The sequence below is a fragment of the Perissodus microlepis genome, chromosome 9 (assembly GCF_051167445.1).
Source record: "Perissodus microlepis isolate ML-2025 ecotype Zambia chromosome 9, ASM5116744v1, whole genome shotgun sequence".
NCBI classification, from domain to species: domain Eukaryota; kingdom Metazoa; phylum Chordata; class Actinopteri; order Cichliformes; family Cichlidae; genus Perissodus; species Perissodus microlepis.
Window position 1 is genome coordinate 13886981 of NC_140469.1, and position 20177 is coordinate 13907157.

General features: G+C 40.4%; 1 protein-coding gene across 2 annotated transcripts in view; it reads left to right on the top strand.

Moving 5' to 3' along the window:
- Positions 1-20177, top strand: part of cntnap2a (contactin associated protein 2a) — a 390635-nt gene that overhangs the window by 367995 nt on the left and 2463 nt on the right. For both annotated transcript variants that reach the window (XM_084939110.1, XM_084939109.1), the window contains 3 exons: positions 2926-3019; positions 16111-16383; positions 19159-19230. In XM_084939110.1, the coding sequence (XP_084795236.1) occupies positions 2926-3019; positions 16111-16383; positions 19159-19230 (439 nt within the window). The remainder of the gene's footprint in view (positions 1-2925; positions 3020-16110; positions 16384-19158; positions 19231-20177) is intronic.

Below are 20177 nucleotides of genomic sequence, written 5' to 3' on the forward strand. Positions count from 1 at the left end.
GAGGCAGAGATATGAGTCAGATGCAATAAAAGTCAGTTGTGCTGGTGGGGCTGGCAGTGGATCAAATTCAATTTCCCCAAGTTTAAAAAAAAGGGATAAGAAGCAGTGGACTGTTTACCTCAGGGTGCAGAGGCCTCACTTCTCTGCTATCAGGGCTGCAAATCTTAAAGCCATTTAGACAAGCGACTGTTTAGTTTAAAGACAAAGCAGAGAAAATGTGGCAAGACAAGTCAGCGTGTGGTAATTTGAATCAAAAAGAGAAACGAGAGTCAGAGAGAAATGTAGGACAAAAGAAAAAGGCAGAACAGAGCCAGAGAGAGGGGGAGAGGGGGTTTGAAAGAAACAGATACTGTTGTTAGATAAAGAAAGTAGACCCACAAAATATAATAACAAAGATCACTTTGATACATTGAGATTATCTGAGGATTACTTTAAGGTGAGGCGTTCGCTTGCGAACATAAAATACCTGCTGACATGTACACCCAGGCATACAGAGTGCAGCAAACAGAGCAGAGTGTTTGGTTTTCGAGCAGCCTGTGAGGTCTCGTTAGGTTAGCTCGCTATCAAAGGAGTGCCAAGGCGAGATTAAAATAAGTTCCCCATCTCGCCATCTCTCACTTTGCTTTTCTCTCACACTGTGAGGGTTTAGAGATGAAAGTCAGGAGTCCCTTCAGGCAGAGGACGGCTCATCTCCGTTTCCTCTTCTCCTCTCCTCCAGTTGCTTCTCTGGTTGACTCAGCGGTGTAAATGGCTTGCTTCACCTGAGACCCGGACCAGACGAAAATTCAGCAGTTCACTTAATAATGATGTTAAACAATTTATTCCAGAGGAAAATTAGCATTTCTTTTTGTTCAGTGTTAAATCTGTGATGGGAGTATTTTTATCCCTTACACATCATTAAGGAAACAGAGGTGCCACGAAGGTAAAAAGGCTCTCAGTGCACTGTAAATGAGTTTGCATATAAACAGCACATTGGCTAAATTAGATTCTTTTGAAGCACGTAGTCAGGGAAATAGATTTCACCCTTTGTTAATTTTCTCTTTGCCTAACCCCTGGTTACTTTGCTTATGTAAGCTTTGTGTGACTTTAGAGGCAGCAACTGCGTTTTCTAAATGGCACTGTGTTAAAAAGAAAAAGAAAGAAAGAAAAAAAAAAGGAAAGAGATCCCAATGACTGCGGTTGTAATTGACAAAGTTTGGTAAAATGAGGTTTCTTCCCAGGCCATCTTCCTCAGTGGATCGTTTTGTGGGGGTTTCAAGACTCAAGCTTCCCTCCGTGGTTGTGCAGTCAATTTGTTTTCTCAGATAAAAGTAAATAAGCTGAGTGCAATTTAATTGTGCCCCATTATCCCACCCTCCAGTCACAGAGGAAAACAAAACCCACACAATGCTCCACTGAGACCAGGCTTTTGGAAGGAATCAAATTAGGATATGTTGTGTGTCTGCATGTGTGTGTGCGTGTGAGGAGAAAGAGGGAGAAAATAGTCTTGCGCAGCAGTGGGTAGAAAGAAATTTCTGTATGGCAGGACTCTGCTGATTTAAACCTGTAAACAAGCACTACCACACACATACACACGTAAATCTCAGGCCTTTAGTGACAGTCCAGCTCAGCTCCCAGCTAACAGGTCGTGACAGCTATTCAGCACATCAACAGAACAAATTTCCAGGAACAAAAGTCATTGTTTCCAACCAAACTCCTCTACTCCAGTCTGCTTTCTGCAGACTGGTTTATGCTTAGATACAGTCCTCCTGTGGGCAAGGAGAAGGAAAGAAGGAAGATCTTGTTTTTTGGGGTTTTTTTATTCTAGAACACACCGAAAACCAATTTGTTGGTTTGAAATTATTCTCATCAATAGCATCGGCTGCAGCTTTCAAGCTAATTAGAAACTTCATTGAAACAGCAATAACAAGTTAATTATGTTGCAGGGATATTAAAGTCATGCATTCCCTCCTTCTATCACCCTCTCTGCTCTCACATCTCCACTGATGCTCCTCTTTGTAAACACGCTGCTCGTCTTCCACCCGCCCTTTTCGAGTTCTCGGGAATGCCTTTGAACCCCCCACAGACTTTTGAAATTGCATATTATTATTAGGCATCATTTGTATCATCGTTTATTTCTAGGGAAGAGCTGTTTGTTTGCTGGATAATTGTAGAAGATGACTTTTCAGACGTGACTAAAACGAAAATATCACGGCTTTCCAGAAAAGATGTTTGAGGTAGTCTGACATCTTTAAAACCATGATGGATTTTAATGTTGGAGTGTTTATAGAATATATACATCTAAGGTGATATTTTAAACAGGGTTATAGTGTATAGCAAATGGTAAGAAGAAGCGATAGATGTAGGTAATGGCATGTTTTGTTTGGGGGGTTTTTTGGCCCAGAGACATTTCTAACACTCAGATTTTATGGTCGTTGTTTGAAGAGTGTAGTTATATATGATGTGTGTAGAAACGCCAGAAGAAAAAAGAAATCAGGAACAGCCTCGGGTTAGTATTTGACGCAATATGTGTTCATCCTATTTACCTGATTTTTGCAAAGTGTTTTTAATTAATTTTCACTGACCTGATTAGGATTCATGGGAATTTAAAATGAAGGATAAACAAGGTATGACTATGTGAGTGGTTTCCTTGTTACTAAGCTACCATATTTAAAGCTTTCCTGGCGTTTGGAAACCACGAGGGGGGACCATTGAGCTCCTGATTGTGCTGTGTTGCTTTGCATTGCCTGACAGCATTGAATTACCATCTTTTGTTCATCATGTTGTGTACTCTGCTTAATGTGCTGATGCAGATCTTAGCCTGGGTCTTTTCAAAATGCTTTGTTCAGTAGTTTTAGTCTAGATTCGACTCCCTATGAAACAAGGATGCTAATGTGTTTCTCTCCCTCTCTCTTTCCTTCTCTTTATATCTCTGTCATGTCTCAGCTGGATCATTATCCTGCAGTCAGCTACAACCTCCCTGAAGCCTCAGACACACAGTTTAACCTGGTCAAGACGCTGTTCTTGGGAAAGGTTTATGGTGAGTGTGTCACTTTGGCTAAAACTTTTCTGCTCACAATTGTGCATTCGGGTCATTATTATATGTATATATGTCTCCCATATATAAGTATAACACTCTGAAATCACACTAATGTTTAAATCAAAGTATATTTTCATATACATTTAGAGTCCTTTGTCATGCTGAGCATATATGGAACTAACAAGCTCCTCTGACCTATGTTTTACTTGTGAGTTATACAATCTGAGAATAACAGACAAAAAATTCAAAACCAAACATTTCTGCACTTTCCCATGGATATTATGATAGGCTGATATTCTTTATTTTTTTTACAAATCAGTTAAAGTTATGATTAATTTATAAAGCTTTCTTCCTAGGGTAGCTTTTCTGTTGTTTAACTACTTACAGTACAAAGTAAGTGTTTTGTAAGACCAGTACAGAGAAGTTTCCCCAACACTCTCCAATGTGATTGATTACTGATTAGTTACTCGGGCAGATATATACCACGCTTTTCTAAACTGAGTTATTTATATATGTATGAATACATAAATATCTATCTATCTATCTATCTATATAAATGTACTTTTATATTTTGTCCACTAGAGAACGCCAAACACCTGTATAGTGACTTGGCTTTGCCTGATTTGTCTTCTTCTGTTTGGTTGTACATGTACATGTGGCAGATCCAGTGCTGTGAAAAATAAGATTTTCACAGGACTCTGTTCAGTCCTGGGTACTTCCTGTGATTTATTAGCTTGTGGAACCACATTTCACAGCAATATTTTTGAAATAATCAGCCTCCGACATTGTTGTGGGGAAATTTGACCCTTTCATCTTGTTTAAGTTCATTGAGGTTTGGCGATTCATTTATGCAAAGCTTTCTTAAGGTCCACAGTGCCGCAGTGTTTCAGTCAGATCAGTCATGTTGACAGGGCTTTGGGTCATTGCAGCACCTTAGTTTATTTCTTTTTCAGCCATTCTGTTGTAGTTTTGCTGCTGAACTTGGGGTCATTGTCCTGTTACATGACCAAGTTTTAGCTGTCGGACAGATGGCCCCACACTTGACTCTAGAATACTTGGTATACAGAGAAGTTCATGATGGACTGCAAGGTGGCCATGTGCTGTGGCTGCAAAACAAGCCCTAATAATCACCCCTCCACCACCGTACTTGACAGTTTGAGGTGTTCTTCCTGATATATTACGTTAAGTTTTGGCCACCCACATCTCCACTTTGGTCTTATCTGTCCTAAAGACACAGTTCCAAAGTCTTGTTATTTGTTCAGGTGCAAATTTGCACATCTGAGTCCTGCTGCCATGTTCTTTTTACACATGAGTGGCTATCTTGTGGCAATCCTTTAATCATAACTGTTTGGTATTTTTCTAATTGTATTGTCATGAACTTTAGCATTTAACATGCTTACAGAGGCCTGTAAAGTCTGAGATGTAGCACCTGAGCTTTCTGTATATTCACGGTCTGACCTTGTACTGAATTTTCCTGAAAGGTTGTGATATTAGTTTAACACATGACTGAATGCTTCAAACAAGCAAACTGCCCAAATTTCTGCCTTTACAGAGGTGCTCGCATTTCCTTATTATCAATTAGCCAAGTGCATTTGATTAGCAGCACGTAGCTGCTACTTACTATTCTTTTTCACATGACTGTATTTTTAAATATGCAAACCCTTCTGGGTGGTTTTTGGATCTGCATGTTTCTGCAGTATGGATTTGACATACATTTCAGTTTGCTTTTTTTTAAATGGCTTAATCTTTTTTAGATTTTCAAAGTGGCATCCTTTGCTACATGAGATAGCCTTCATTAATCCCACAATTGAGATTGTCACAATATTAGTTGGTTTTATTCAATTTTACAGTGACTCGTGATACACTTTAATGTCGCCACCCCCTCCCTCCTTTGTCCTCTTCTGCAAGTGCAGAGAAGGTCACTGAGGTTGAAGTAACATGTGACTTCTCTCACCAGCCAGAACTACTGATGCCGCTGCACACACCACAAGAGCCGAGAGGAATAAAACCCCATCATCAATCTTCAGCCAACTAAACCAGCACATATGCTTTAAGGACAAACAAGTCATGAGACGTTTGTTTATAACCAGGCTGATACATCAGTAAACCGAAATGTTAATTTTCTACATTGTAGCAAACATCATAACACTAAACCACACAGAGAGAGAAAATAGAAGAACAGGGAACAAATGCGGGTGTTTCCACATCTCATCGGATCTGCTCCACTTCTGTGTTTGGACCGCAGAGACAAGAGAGGCTGTCAGACAGCTGAGCTATCAGATTCTCTGTTTGTGGGAGAAAGCCTCCCTGTGTTTGGTGCAGTGCTCAAACGCACACTCACACACTGATCACAGAGACATCTCCAGTGTCACCTCGCAATCTGTTGATTGTGAGATGTGATTAGTTAACTAAAATAATGAAGGAAGAAATACAATAAGTAGACATTAGAGAAGCATAAAAGAGAAGACATGATCACACGGAGCCGAACACCTTCATAATCATCAGTGTACAGTGAAGATAGGCTTTTTTCTCAGGTAATTAACAGCACCAGAGTCGTGCTTCAAATTCACAAACACTATCAGATAAACACTATTAACTGAGCCTTAAATCTATGACGCATTTACCTATTCACTGCTCAAAAAAAATGAAGGAACACTTTGAAAACACATCTGATCTCAATGGGAAGCGAAAACCTGCCGGATGTCTACACTGATATGAACTGTGTAATGTGTTAGGAATGAAAGGATGCCACATCGTTTGATGCAAATGAAAAGTATCAACCTACAGAGGGCTGAATTCATAAACACCTCAAAAGGAGGAAAAGTAGAAAGATGATGCAGCAGACGCAGTTACCGAAATTACATTGCAGCAAATCATAACAGTACTCAGAAGATGCACGCATGTATGCATGCCTAACAACCTCAGGACATGCACCTAATGAAATGACAGATGGTGTCCTGGGAGACAGTCTGAGGTGCAACGTGGTGGCGTCAGATGGACAAAAACATAAAGTCCCAGAGGTTGTCTGTTGGATTTAGGTCAGGGAAGTATCAATTCCTTCATCCTCCAAGAAACTGTCTGCATACTCTCCCCACATGAAACCATGTACTGTCTTGCACCAGGAGGAACCCAGGAGCCTGTAGTCCGTAAACGTCTGTGCAGTCCTCCATACATATGCCTCCCCAGGCTATCACTGACACACCACCAAACTGGTCACACTGAACAATATTACAGGACACACAGCTTCTCCAGACACTGTCATGTCCATCTCATGTGCTCAGGGTGAACCCATTCTCATCTGTGAAAAGTGCAGGCAACCAGAGTTGGACCTGTCAATTATAGTATTCTGTGGCAAATGCTAATAAGGCTCCACGGTCCACAAGGCTGTTTGTAATAGCTCTTGCCTAATCTTAATTTGTTCACATTATCGTAATGTAAGCTTTTAGATAGTATTTCACATTGACTATATGATCCCAGACAACTGTTGATAGAAACTTTTATCCTGAAAACCATAAAAGCACTTACTATTGCTATTAGAGCTACAATAATTGGTCAGTTCTTCAGTGAATCCACTGACAGAAAAACAACTATAGCTTTGATAACAGAAAAATCTAATTATTCTCAGGTTTATATTACCAAAGAAAAGGCTGTATAAAAGCATTTAGCATGTTTGCTGCTCCTGCTGAAATCTCAGTTTCGTGTCCTGAGGTTTGCAGTGTTTGCTGCCCAGGGAGATTGTGCTAAAGTAGTATTGATCATGTAGTGCAGGGATGATTCAACACATGCTTCTGTAAATGATGAAACCTTATGCTTAACGTTACCGTATCCTGTGTATTTATGCGTGTGCGAGTAAAAAAGTGTCCTTACATCAGCGCCTAAGCGGAGGATATTTATGGTTAGAGCAGGATGGAGAGTGCATGTATTTTGTTGCACATATCTGGGGTAATGGAGGGGGGGAGTAAGTCCTCATAAAAGAAAAAACTAGATTTTAGTATCAAGACTTGGTTGAAGGTTAGGTTAAGTTAAAGGTTAGGTAACCGGTGGTTATAGTGAGACGAAATCTGTAAGAAATTACTGCAATGTCCTTTAAAGTGACACAACTGTGTGTGTGCATGAATGTGGTAGGTGGGTGGTTGATGTACGGCGTATGGGCCTAGATCTATGCGTCCCGGTGGAATAGATGGGAGAGATGAGTCATACATCAGCCAGAGCAGCGGGCACGCTCCAGACTCTGTCCTCTGTGCTGCAAATCTGTCAAGTGTCTGTGTGTGTGTTTGAGTGTGTGCATGGACCGTGTGTGAGTCTTTCTAAGGGAATAGATTCAGAGGCAAAGTCAGAGAGAGAAAGAGAGAGCACTAGAAATTGTGACAGTGTGAAAGTACTATCATAGAGAGATGATTGTAACCCTGAGGGTTAGTTGTAAAGGACATGTACATCAGTACCAGTCTGAACTTCTGATTTCTCTCTTCTATTCTTTATCCCCCTGGCCTCTATTTTTCTGTTAACTGTCCGCACTGAATGAATGTGTCCCTCCCTTAAGATGATACCAATTATTTTACACTGGATTTAAGAAAGATTGCCATTTCCTTATGTGATGGCTTTATTCTGAAGAAGCCTCTATTTGAAGTGGCTCCATGGGTGTAGTTGTTAACCCATTAGCCTTACATGTGAAAGATGTGAGGTAGAACCAGCCTACAAGCTATTGTACTTGTAGTCCAAAGCCCAAATAAATGGGAGGGTAGCATCAGGAAGGACATCTGGCATAAAATCTGTGCCAAATCAAACGTGCAGATCCAGCCACTGTGGCGGCCCTTTGGGAAATAAGAGAGCAGCTGAAAATACCTTCTATTAGCTGTTATTTGCAGACACTGGTCTACTTTTTCACATAGTTTTATTTCAAAATGGACCTGTTCTTTCCCTATAAATCTCCTTGGACTCTCCTATTAGCTGTTTTCAGCAAGATGTGATGTGAGACAGTTGCTGTGTCTGTAAAGTCTGTTGTATGGAGTTTAAGGAAATGTTTATATAAATAAAGTTTATTAGTCATGTTACTATGTAAGCACCATTGCATAAAAACAGGTTTATCTGTGCTCCAAGTTTGTCAGTATACAGATAAAGTTGATGTTCACAAAACAGGATCTGCTGCTATAGAGTTCACTTTGTTTAACTTTCTTTACAACTAAAGACTTTCTTTTAAGTTTTTAAAGTGGTCTTGCTCAATAGCTCTCTTGGCTGACTCAAGGAATCAATTTAAAATATTAATTTTAGTCACTTTTTTACTAACAGCCTGTTGCAAAAACACATCATTTGTTCGCGTATTGTTAGCTGAATCTATGAAAATTGACAAAGGTAGAACAGTTTGATGGGTATAAAACAGTATTTTTGCACCAGCAAGGTGATTCCCAAATAACTGTCAGCCCAAAACTTGGCATATTTTTGGCAGGGTGTGCAGTGTGTCCTTAAACGATTTGAGGATACTGGACAAATGGAGTACAAAAGACAAGGGACATGAGAGATATATTAAGACCTTTTGTTGATCTATCACTGAAGACTCATGAGAAATAAATAGACACTTTATTGATCCCACAAGAAAATGGTTTCAATGGGAGGTTGGCTGTCAAGAAGCCATTCTTGAGGAACAGAAACATGGAGAGGTGTGAAAATTACACAAGAACTGGAATGAAGATCAGTGGCAACAGGGCTTATGGAGTGGAATTTTTCTTTGCCATCTAGTAGTGTTGTATATTGTTGATCATACTGATTTGTTGTTTTGTTTTGCATTGTTACATATTGATAAATATTAGAGGGCTTTTTGGGTTGTTGGTGCCCACTTGTAAGAGAAATTAGAATTCAGATAGGGGGCAGGTGCTAATAAGAATTTATTCTTCTTCCTGCTCCTTTTCACCCATGGCTGCAGTGCTATATTAATGGAAAGGAGGATTTGTATGTAGGAAATGAAATACTGTTGAACCATGTGTGAAACAAATAAAGAAATGAAATGAAATTAATGCAGATTTGGTTCAAATTGTCATCAGTATGGAGAGAAAATGTCAGGAGAGAGGTACAATATTCAGTGTCTACAAACAATGTTTAAAAAATGTTGAAGGCTCTGTCATGATTTGGGGCTTCAGTGGTGTCGGTGGGATCTTGTCAGCATTGATGGAATTATTAATACCATCAGATCCACCGTGCAATACCATTTTTAAGTCTTAAGTCTACTTAAAGAAATGACAAGAAGTCTGCCTCACACAGTTCAGGCTGTGTGGAAGAAAAAAAAGTGGTCATAACATTGCAGCATACTGAAACACCAGTGCATTAGTAAATCATTTGAAGTACTGTCCTGCTGATGACAGTTTTGTGGAAAGGTTGATGGCTCAGCACCCAGTTCTACATAAGACTGCTGATTATGCATGCTGTTGGCCAATTTCTAAAGCAGGTCAGGATGAAGTGCAATCAATTTCCTCTCTTCTAAGCATCTCAGAAACTGCCTTTTGGGTTTTGCTCTTTACATTTGGATGCACAAGACACCCTGACGCTGGGGAAACTTAGTGTTAGATGAGGCTGCTGTCTGTCTCCATTTCTATAATCTGAGTGTGCCTTTTTTGGTGCCTGCAGTTTATGTGTGATAGGATGACATCATACTGTCCTCTGGCTATTACCCTTAGTTGTACTTGTACCGGGGAGTCCTAATCCAGGCCAGTATAAGTCCAGATCCAGGTTTTCTCCAGCTGCTGTCTCAGAGTGGGGGTGGGACTGCAGTGCAGAGAGAGAGAGAGAGAGAGCGGGCAAGTGAGAGAGCGGGCAAGAGAGAGAGAAGTGCTTGCCAGTGTGGTACTGTGCTACGAAAATCCATATAACAGGCAGAAAGAACATATAAAGGAAGAGGAGAGGAAGAAGGCTTGCTGAGCAGACTGCCTGTAGACGCAAACTCCACATAGGTAACTACACTCTGATGCATGCATGTTTCACCATTTGTTTGTGTTAGTCCCTGTGCATGAGTGTGCCAAGGCTTCTACAGTTCAGAGTGAGTCATTTGAATATGAACCGCAAATTGAATTTGCAGCAGAGGTAGCGAGGTAGATTCTTTCTTTTTCATGCTTTGAGCAATTTTTGATGCTTTCGAATTTACAAGGAAATCCACCCGCTGGATTAATTGGATTGCGGGAAAATACACAGGAGGAGAAATGAGCTGTCACAGAGAGCCTGGTATTAATTTTTTTTTTCCCCTGCTCTGTTTGCTAATGCGTGTTTTCTGTTATGGCTGTGTTTTTGGCTCATTGTCTGTACATCCCAAACATCCCGATGAAGCAAAAAGCTAGATTTGGAACAGATGAATATGACTGTGTGTGTGTATGTGTGCATGTCTGCGTGTGTGTAGTCAGTATGGGCAGATGTTGCCATCACAGGTGCGTTTGCCATGTCAAAAACACAGATGGTCTTCACCTGTTTCTCTCTACAACCCCTCTCATGATCCTCTACATCACAAATGCCCTTTTTACACGTGTCCATTTACTGCAGCTCATTTTGTTTATTTATTTATTTATTTCTTCTAATGCTCCTATGAACAGGAGACTATCGCATTTGCAAAAGTACTACAGTTCCCAAATACTGCAGTACACAAGGACCAAAAACTCAAAAAGCTTACATGTTTTTTTCTTCTTAAATTTAAGAAGATTTAATTTTCACTTCTCTCTCCATCTTTCTCAATCTCTCTCTCTCTCTCGCTCTCTCTCTCTCTCTCTCTCTGACCCTCCCTGCATCAGCCATGACCAACAACCAGACAGCATGTGTGTGTTTGTGTGGTTCAAAGGGTGTGGTTTGTGGATTCACATCAGTGTTATTTTTGATGCGTCTCAAATGCTCCATACTTTCATTACCCACCTCCCCTATTTTCTCCTTCTGTCACCCTTATTTCAGCTTCCATTTGTTTCCATGGCAACTGTGTTTGATCTCCTCCACCCCTCCATCCCTCCATTTGAGCACCCTTCTTGTCACCCCATTTCTTTCCTACCCCCCCCCCCCCCCCCCACACACACACACACACACACACACACACACACACACGCACACACACACTCAGATCAGAGACTTTTCTCCCACACCCTATTTTCCCCTCGTGTCTCTCACCTTTCCACTTACCACCACTTCTTCTTGGAGAGGCAGCCACACCCTCCCTCACTACTAGTTCTGCAGTCGTCTCCATCCTGCCTTCTGTTTTTTCATCCAACTCCTATTTTTTCCTCCTCTTGAGGCAATTCTTCCACCTCAAAACACATCCCCTACCTACCCATTATCTTCACAGCAGGCCTCTCCTCGCAGCTTTATGTGCTCCCTCACCTTTTGAATTATGCATACGATATCACCGATCACATCTGATCAACATGCTGACCTTGTTACAGTCGTGTATGCGTGTGCACTAGCGAGCATGTCTTTAGGTATATTTATAAGGGTGGCTTATATGATACATGATACAATACAACACACGCTCTGTGTATCGTATGATGCTACATTAAATCATTTCAGTCTAAAGCATAATGGATTATGCTCCTCTGTTTTCTAATTATGTTAAGTGTGTGGAAAGCTGTTTGTTTGTGCCCATGTTTTATTGATTAGTCTGGGAAGCTCCATAAGACGCCATCAGGGCAAGCTAAAGAAGCGATTACAAGCCGCGAGGTTGTGGTGACTGGCTCTGACAAGGTGATATTACTTGTTAATGATCACGTATTAATGTGTTGTTAAGCACTGGAGCCAAGCAAACCACCCATTAGAAATCTCTGGTTACCTAATGTTCAGTTTTTCCTGACCTGAGATACTGCATGATTTTATTTGATAGAATAATACTATAGTTGAGTCTAAGGTTTACCCAAATACAGGAAGCTGACTGATGCACAAAGGTTGTTTTCTTGCAAGGTAAAAATCACTGGAGTGTTTTCTGTACTAGTATCACTTATATAATGGTGTCGCCGCGTTAACATTAAATAGAAAGCATGGTGTAACATTTGTGATGTTTAAGAATAATGTTCATATCGTTTAAACTACAAGCATGCGGATTTGTAAGGGAAGCTTGTCAGCTATACTCTCAGTGCATTGCCTATGGCATTATGTGGAGAGGAGCCTCCCAACGGAGAGCCTATTAGTATTCACACACAGACCTCTGCAGTGATCAACACATGTTCAGGCACACAGGAGAGAAAGAGCTTCATTCATATTCATTTTACGTGTTATCAGTAATCTGCTGGCTGTGTTTACTTTAATACTGCAAGGCCCTTGTTTCCATCCTGTGCCTGTCTCTCCACCTATTTTGCACATCCCCACGCATATGCAAATTCCTACAGTTTCACCATCCGAGGCATTTTCAAGGTGTGAAGAGAGACTCGGATCTGAGACTTGATTGACCGAGGGATGCAGAGCTGCAGTTCAGTTTGAGTGCGTCTGTACACGTATAAAAATGAATACCTTCAACACAAGTGTCTGCATAATTATTGTTTTCCACCTACAAAGACAAACTGCACAGAATACAAACAGTGCAAGTGTCTGTAGGAGGTCTGCTCAGCTGAATACTAAGAAAACTCACGTAGTGCTTGGCTCTGTTCCTGGTAGCACAATCAATAGTGCACAAGCACACACATGTACAGTACATACTTGTATTGGACCCATGAAAATGGAATAAAGAGAGAGAATTGCATTATAAGCCATGTCCAGATACTCAGAACCCCATCATCTAACATAACAGGATTCATTAAATAAACCAGTGCATACACACACACATACACAGAGCACTGTAGTTGGCCATCCCTTGTTCATCTGTGGGATTGTCCAGCGCTTTCCTCTGGGTGTGGCATGGTTGTGCAGAAGCATTGCAGCCATGCATGTTAAAATTTAAACCTGGCTTTGTCTACACACACAAGTAGAGGTAGTACATTTTTCATCTTCCCAAAAAGTGTCAATGGCAGCTTTTTTGTGTGTTTTTGTTGTTTTATCTTTCCAGGTTTATGCCAGCATGGAGGCTGTCTGAGAAAGTTTATTTCATGTCTACACAGAACTGTAGATGTTGGAGGGATTTTTTGGTTTTTTGTCTGCAGCCTGCAGACAAAAAAAAAGCATCTCTTCCATTTTCTTTGAGGATATGTGTGTGAGTGTGTGTCTGCACCTATAATTTGTTTCTTATATTATGGGGGCATTAATGTGTACTGTCATGCCGAAGGGATTTAGCTTCTGCATCAGACTGGCCTTTCAGTTTTAGTGTGCAGATTTGATATAAGGTTTAACGTAAGGACTGGAGATAACAGGGAGTTTGTCTAGACTCGTCTGCAGATTGTGTCTCAAGGCTCTTTTTCTCTGCCTTGGCTATGTGTTGCAATAAAGGGATTTAATAACTGCAGGGCTTTTTCTCCTGCATGGTGTTTTCCACCACATGGGTTATAATTCATGCGTGGGTGTACTATTATGTTGTTCTGGTGATTTTTATTGGAATAACCTGACCTTTTTGAGTGAATTTTTGTTTTTTTGTTGTTGTTTTTTTACGCTTGACCTTGGGCCATATGAGCGCTAAAACAAACAACTGCTCAGTCGCCTCCAAATAACTGTTAGGGTTAAAAAAAAAAATCGATATTTCTCCACTCGTGAAAATATGCTGTGTGCAACCTACAAATAGCCCTCAAAATCCACAGATTGAACAAAGATATTGGCCCAGCTGGACCGAGCTCGGCGGGCCACCTGCAGTTCAGGAGCTGATTTATGTGTGAGTCTGTGTGTTGAAGTACTTTTCGTTTGAAAAACAAAAGGGGATGAAAATCAAAGGACTGAGAGAGCGAGAGGGGGCTGGACTGAGAGGCGGCTATATGAGTGCACAAATTGCTGCTTTTAAACATCTGAATTTATCAGAATTGCCTTGGCAGTAAGTGGACCTCAGGCAATTTCCTACCCTCCAAATTATGGCAATTATTACAAATTATTTCTGTCATGTGTTAGCACAGTGGACAACAAGAAGAAAACTAGCTTTTTTTTCATTATTTTAACTTATATATGTGATTATGATTATATACGGATTACATTGCAATGGCCTTAAATGATCGAGAGAAATGAACCCTTGTTTGGGCTTTCAACATCCGTATGTACACACAAAAGTGTGATAAACATTTGTTATATGATTATAAGTGCCGCTTACAAAGAGCAGAATGAGCAACGTGTATTCGTGCTCGGTTGAAACTAAAATAAAAAAAACGCTGAATATGAAATATCACCTCACTGCTGTGCTGCTAAATCAACCCATGAATAAAAGAGTGACTGCAGAAAAGCAGAGCGCGACAGAGAAACAAAGCCTGTGAGAGCAGCGGGGGTTGTAATTCATTATTCATCTTCTAATTTGACATTAGAGGTCAGTGTGTGTTCCTCCTCTGCTTCCTACCTCCTCTGCCTCCTCCGCCTCGCCTTCACTCTCTTGTGTGGATTCTAATCTGACCGGGTGTATTGAACTTGCAGAGTTTGTTTTGTCTGTACATCAGCAAAAGCTGACGCCTACAAATGCTTGACTGTTCAGAACTGTACGTGGAGTTTGTTGTGTCTGTCGATTGTTTATTTCGAGCTCTGTAGTCATTTGTAGAGATCCTGATGTTTCTTCTCTCAGTATCTAATTACAAGCTGTAGTTCCAGATAGAGATGGACCGATCCGATATTAGGTATCAGTATCGGTCCGATACTGACGTAAATTACTGGATCGGATATCGGAGAGAAATAAAAAATGCAATCCGATCCATTAAATATCAAAAAAGCACCTCACAAAACTTGCGACACGGTGTAACTTGGCTCATAACCGTAGCACGTCGGAGCAGTGTGCATCACGTGATAGAGCGGCTGTGTGTATTTGTAGCCTCGCTACCAAACCAGCATTTCATTTCCGATGAAGTTATCCCAGAGAGAAGTAAAGCAAGTGTGTAAGTTCTTCTCTGAATGTTTGTAAAGCATTCCCACGTTAAGCTTAACAACCGATATATGGAGCGAGTGCCTCTTCTTGCTGCTACTTCAATAATGAAACTGATCAATGATCAGCTGATCGGCTTTTCTGTCGTGAGTCCGTCTCTCTTGTTTGTTTATTGCCCACTTCGCGCCAGAAAGAGGAAACCAGCGGCTGAATAACAGCAGCACGTTTAAGCTTGATAAGCTGTTGTTAGAATTTATTTAATATTACTTTCTACACCAGGATCCTTTTCTACGTAGCTGACGGCTGGTAACTGTGCAGGGGCGGATCTAGCAAAGTTTAGCCAGGGGGGCCGATAGGGCATTAACAGGGGAAAGGGGGCACAAAGACATACTTTTCTTTCTTATTCTCATTTAAAATATCTAGCTTTTAATAAATAATTATCTGAATCTTACACCCAAAGTTTTAATCTGATGTAAAATATATAGAAGTCCATTACTGTATATAGTAACTATTAAGTCTAATATACCCTAGTAAGCTATAGTACTTTTTCCTTTGGGAAGGTACGATCTGTGCAGTCTGCAATTCTGTTGAAGAAAGATGTTGAATCTATTTAATTATTCTTGAAAAATAATTTATTTCTGTGCAATTTTTTTTCACACTGCATCAAATTAAGGTTGATTACGGCGATTAAGCATCATGAGGTGGTTCCCTATTTTTTTTTGCTGGGAGTTTGCAACCCTATTAGTGAGGTTGCTTAATATTTCTGCTAAGTACTCTTTAAAATACCAGAATAGGAAAGATTGAGTAGGTTTAAGTTTATTAGATTGATCAGTATTGCTGAACTATGAAATATTTTGGGTGCAGTGTATTTTTTACATAAAGGTATAACAATAGCTTTAGTGTTGTTGTTTATTTAAACTTGAGTATGAACTTATACAAAATGCAGCAATATATAAAAAAAACCAGTTTTATTGATTAAAAAAACACTATATCGGATTCATATCGGTATCGGCAGATATCCAAATTTATGGTATCGGTATCGGACATAAAAAGTGGTATCGTGCCATCTCTAGTTCCAGATAACTAACCTGTCTCAGTAAACATTCAACAGATAGGTTCTTTAAAAGTCATCTGGTGATGACAGCTTCTCTCCGATCCTGTCTCTGTGCAGAAACTGGACACATAGACCCAGTCATCATCGAGCGTTACAACACCCCAGGTTTCATTGGCTGCCTGTCGCGGGTGGAGTTCAACGGAATCGCCCCACTCAAGTCTGCACTCAGAACAGCCGTAAAGTCTCAGGCAACGCCAACAGAAAAGCAGCCTGCAGCTGCGTCACCTGCATCTTACCAGGGTAAACTGGTGGAGTCCAACTGCGGGGCATCACCTCTCACTATCCCACCAATGTCTGCTGCAACAGATCCCTGGCATCTGGACAAAACAGGTGAGTGGAACATGCTCAACAGGTTGATTTTTCATTTTTCTCACTGATAAGAAAAAGCAACGCTGTGCAGTCTGAACAGTTAATGCAGATGTGTTAGTTCTGGGTGGTAAAGGAGAGCTTATAGCCCCAAGTTTTTCTTCACAGCAGAGCAAGAGTTCATTAAGTATCCTCGAAATGCTAGTTTAAGACTTGTGTGTTTTCATGTCCGTACACACACACATACACACACACACACACACACACACACAGACTAATGATATATCCAGCGGCAGTCTTTAGTATTTTTAGTGTCATCATTCTGGAAGCATCCGTTTTCCTCAGGCTCCGTGCCAACTGTGCCTTTGGGAGCGTTGAGCTCTCTGAAGTTGATCCAGTCCATCGATCTCGACTCCAGGTCCTCACTCGAAGTCTGCTCGCAGCCATCCGTCTACAAAGTGGATTATTATTTATCTTGCCTTAGGTTCTCTATAGATAGCTCAGGTCTATAACATATTGAGACCTCCCTCCATCCTTCCACTTTCGTAATGATTGTGTGATGCCAAGTCGACTCTTTTGCGTTAGTTTCTTTTTGTTGGTGATGACATCCTTTCCTGTTTCTGTCAGTTTACTTTTCTGTGTTCTCACCTTTCTATTATGTTTTTAAATACATTGTAGTTTTATCCAATTACATCCAAGCATATGCAGGCAGCAGAGGTAACCATGATTTAAATTTCAAAACAATAAATAAGAAAAAAATATTTAAAAAAAACAAAAACACCACCAGACAATGCACAACAATATAGTCCAGATAAGAAATACATAAAATTACTACATAAAAATCCATAAATAATAAATAAAAATCCATGGTGCATACGAAAATACAAAGGAAATAAATAAGAAGGCGTACACCATGAAATATGACACTTAATACATAATTAGCATAAAATGAATGCTCACAGATGTGGTCCCTCTTTAGCTGTTGTTTGATGTATAGCAGCTGAATTATTATTATAATCTGACTACCTCTAGTAGAGGCTCTGGTAACTTTTCCACTAAAATTCAGCTTTAACATGATGAACTCACCCAATCACGGTGGAGCGAGTCCATGTAAGGTGCTTATAAGCAAACTTAAATTAAAAGAAAAAAATTTAAAGCTTAAAATATTGTATTTTTGAAGTGTGACCCAATGATGGGTCACACCGTAAAAAGGCTGATGGGGTTTTGCCGTCACCCTGCCAGGCGGGCGGCGTGGATACCCAATTATACGAATGCGATAACTTGAGAACCAATCGTCGTAGTATTTTTTAAAATCCATACCATATGTGCATCTACTACAATTCTTGGACAAGTTCAAATCTTAATGACCTCAAACTTGAGATCAACGTCAGAGGTTAATCTGAAAATCACCTGGGATTTTCACATTTATACCATAGATGCATCTACTAGGAGGCTGAGAGGTAGCACTGGTGGTCACCAATAATCACTGGACACTGTACATGTAAATACATATTAGCCACCTAGCTTAATCGTTTTTTGCATAGAAGGACCCTGGAATGTACTTCATACCTTCCTTGCTTACTAGTGACTTCTTGACGTTAAATATAGTATCTCGTCCTGCTGGCATACGTGTCGATTAGCATGTTTATTCTATATGAGCAAAAAAATAATAGAGTAGAGAAAAATTCTAGCTGTATTTTCTGGCCTATTGTTTAATTTGCCTGAAACTATGTAGGTTCAAAATATTGATTTAGATTGGGCCTTAACCCCTTTCTTTCCCTTTTCTTTTTCTATTTCTCCACTGACTTCTACTGACTTTCCCCCACCTGGCCCTCACCTCCTGTCCACTCCAGCGTAATACCCACTCTGATAATAATGCGAATAATAAAATAAAATAATACAACGAAACAAAAAGAATAACAAGAGGCACCTACAGAGACACTGTAGTGGTCGTCTTGGCAAAATAAATGTGTTTGGCACAACAAAGCATTCAGGCCATGATTCTGCTTGCTAAAACTGATTCTTACTCATGCTTGTGACTTCCCAGGAGAACTATGGGCAGTACAGCCTGCATTACAAATAGCTGACGGGCTCATAGCAGGGTGATGTTTTTCCTGTGTTAAAATATGCATATTGAGGTTGTGTTTGCACAGAACTGCTCGATTATGGAAGCCTGCAGAGAGTTAGCAGCTCTCTGCTGAGAGAAGTTATTGGCAATTTCAGCAATGTCATTTTACTTCTTTCTTTTATTACACACCACACCCTCCACTCATCTCAACTCCTTTCATATCCACTCATTATACATCCAGGGAATATCACTGCAATTAAACGGTGGCAGCAGGCGTGTAAACTGCTTGAGCTCGATGAATGATTAATGAAAACCATGAAATGCATGAGACGGTGTAGTAATATATTTATTTATCTATCAGTAGTAATTTTATATGCATCTAGCTGACCCCCTATGAGCATGCATTTTGGTGACAGCAGGAAGGAAACACTCCCTTTAACAGGAAGAAACCTCGAGCAGAACGAGGCTCATGGACGGGCGGCCATCTGCCACGACCGGTTAGGGTTGAAGGAAGGAAGACAGGACAAAGACACATCATTATTAATTAGCAAATGTTCTCCAACCAATCGTTCCTTTTGACTTTTAACTGCTGAAGAACATCAGAGACGCCATTAAGCTCTGTGTTGATAGAGATCGTACGTATATAAAAGGCACTTTCCTGATCTGCTGGGCATTTCTATGTCACTGTTGTTTCAGCTTGTTTTTGTGTCTTTCTCTCATTCCTTGTTTAGATGCAGTGTTCCCCTTTAATGAGGAGAGAGTGATTCCCGATGGAGTCAACAGGGACTCTGCCATCATTGGAGGTACAAAGTGCCATTATCATATCATCAAGTTAAAAGTGCTTAAACGTGTTTTTTTTTTTTTTTATTGCTAATTGATTTTCCACATTTAAGGGGTCTTTAAAGTTTTCAGTGAGTTTATTAATAATTTATTATATAGTTCTAAGTATAGCCTACGTACTCTCTATCTGACAGTCAAACTCTAATAAATGGAACGGAGAGCAACTGTGGTTCAGTATCTTGCTGTAGCTTGCTTGGCATGCAGACTGCAGCATAGTGGGTGACCTTCTCTGCCTCCTGAGCTACAGCCACATGGTTGGCATTTATGTAGCACCTTTTGATCTTCACTAGCTTTTACTTTGGGAGGGGTAAGTGTCTTGCCCAAAAACATTTGAGCAGGGCTTTATCGCTGTGGTTCAGGAGGTAGAATGGGGCGATCCCTGGGTACTCTACTCTGCAGGTCAAAGTTTCTTTTGGCAAGATACTGAGCCCCAAGCTGCCCCCTGATGCATCTGCTGGAGTGTGTGTAAATGTTAGACAAGGAGTTTTGGTATAAAAAAAAGCACTTGTATAAATGCGTGTGTGATTGGGTGAATGAGGCTTGTAGAAGAAATTGCCTTGAGTGCTAAGTGCCCCATTTACTATTTATTTGCTCTCTGTGCTTCACACATTACAATAACCAGTGGTTGTGACGGATCGTGACCCGGATGAGCTGCTACATCACAGACATTCTGATCATAGTTAACTATTAAAAACATCTGCTTTATACTTTTCAAGTGACAGTCAAATTCCTTCTTTCTGTCCAAAAACTACCAAAAACAGACTACAGTTCACTAATGTTTCTAATTACATTACAAACATCGCATTACATACATTTTAATTACATTTATCTCCCAGTTGAGATGGCAGAACCAGGCTGTGTTTGCCTTTGCTTAGACATTGACTCATATGAGGAATTTCATGGTCGGAGC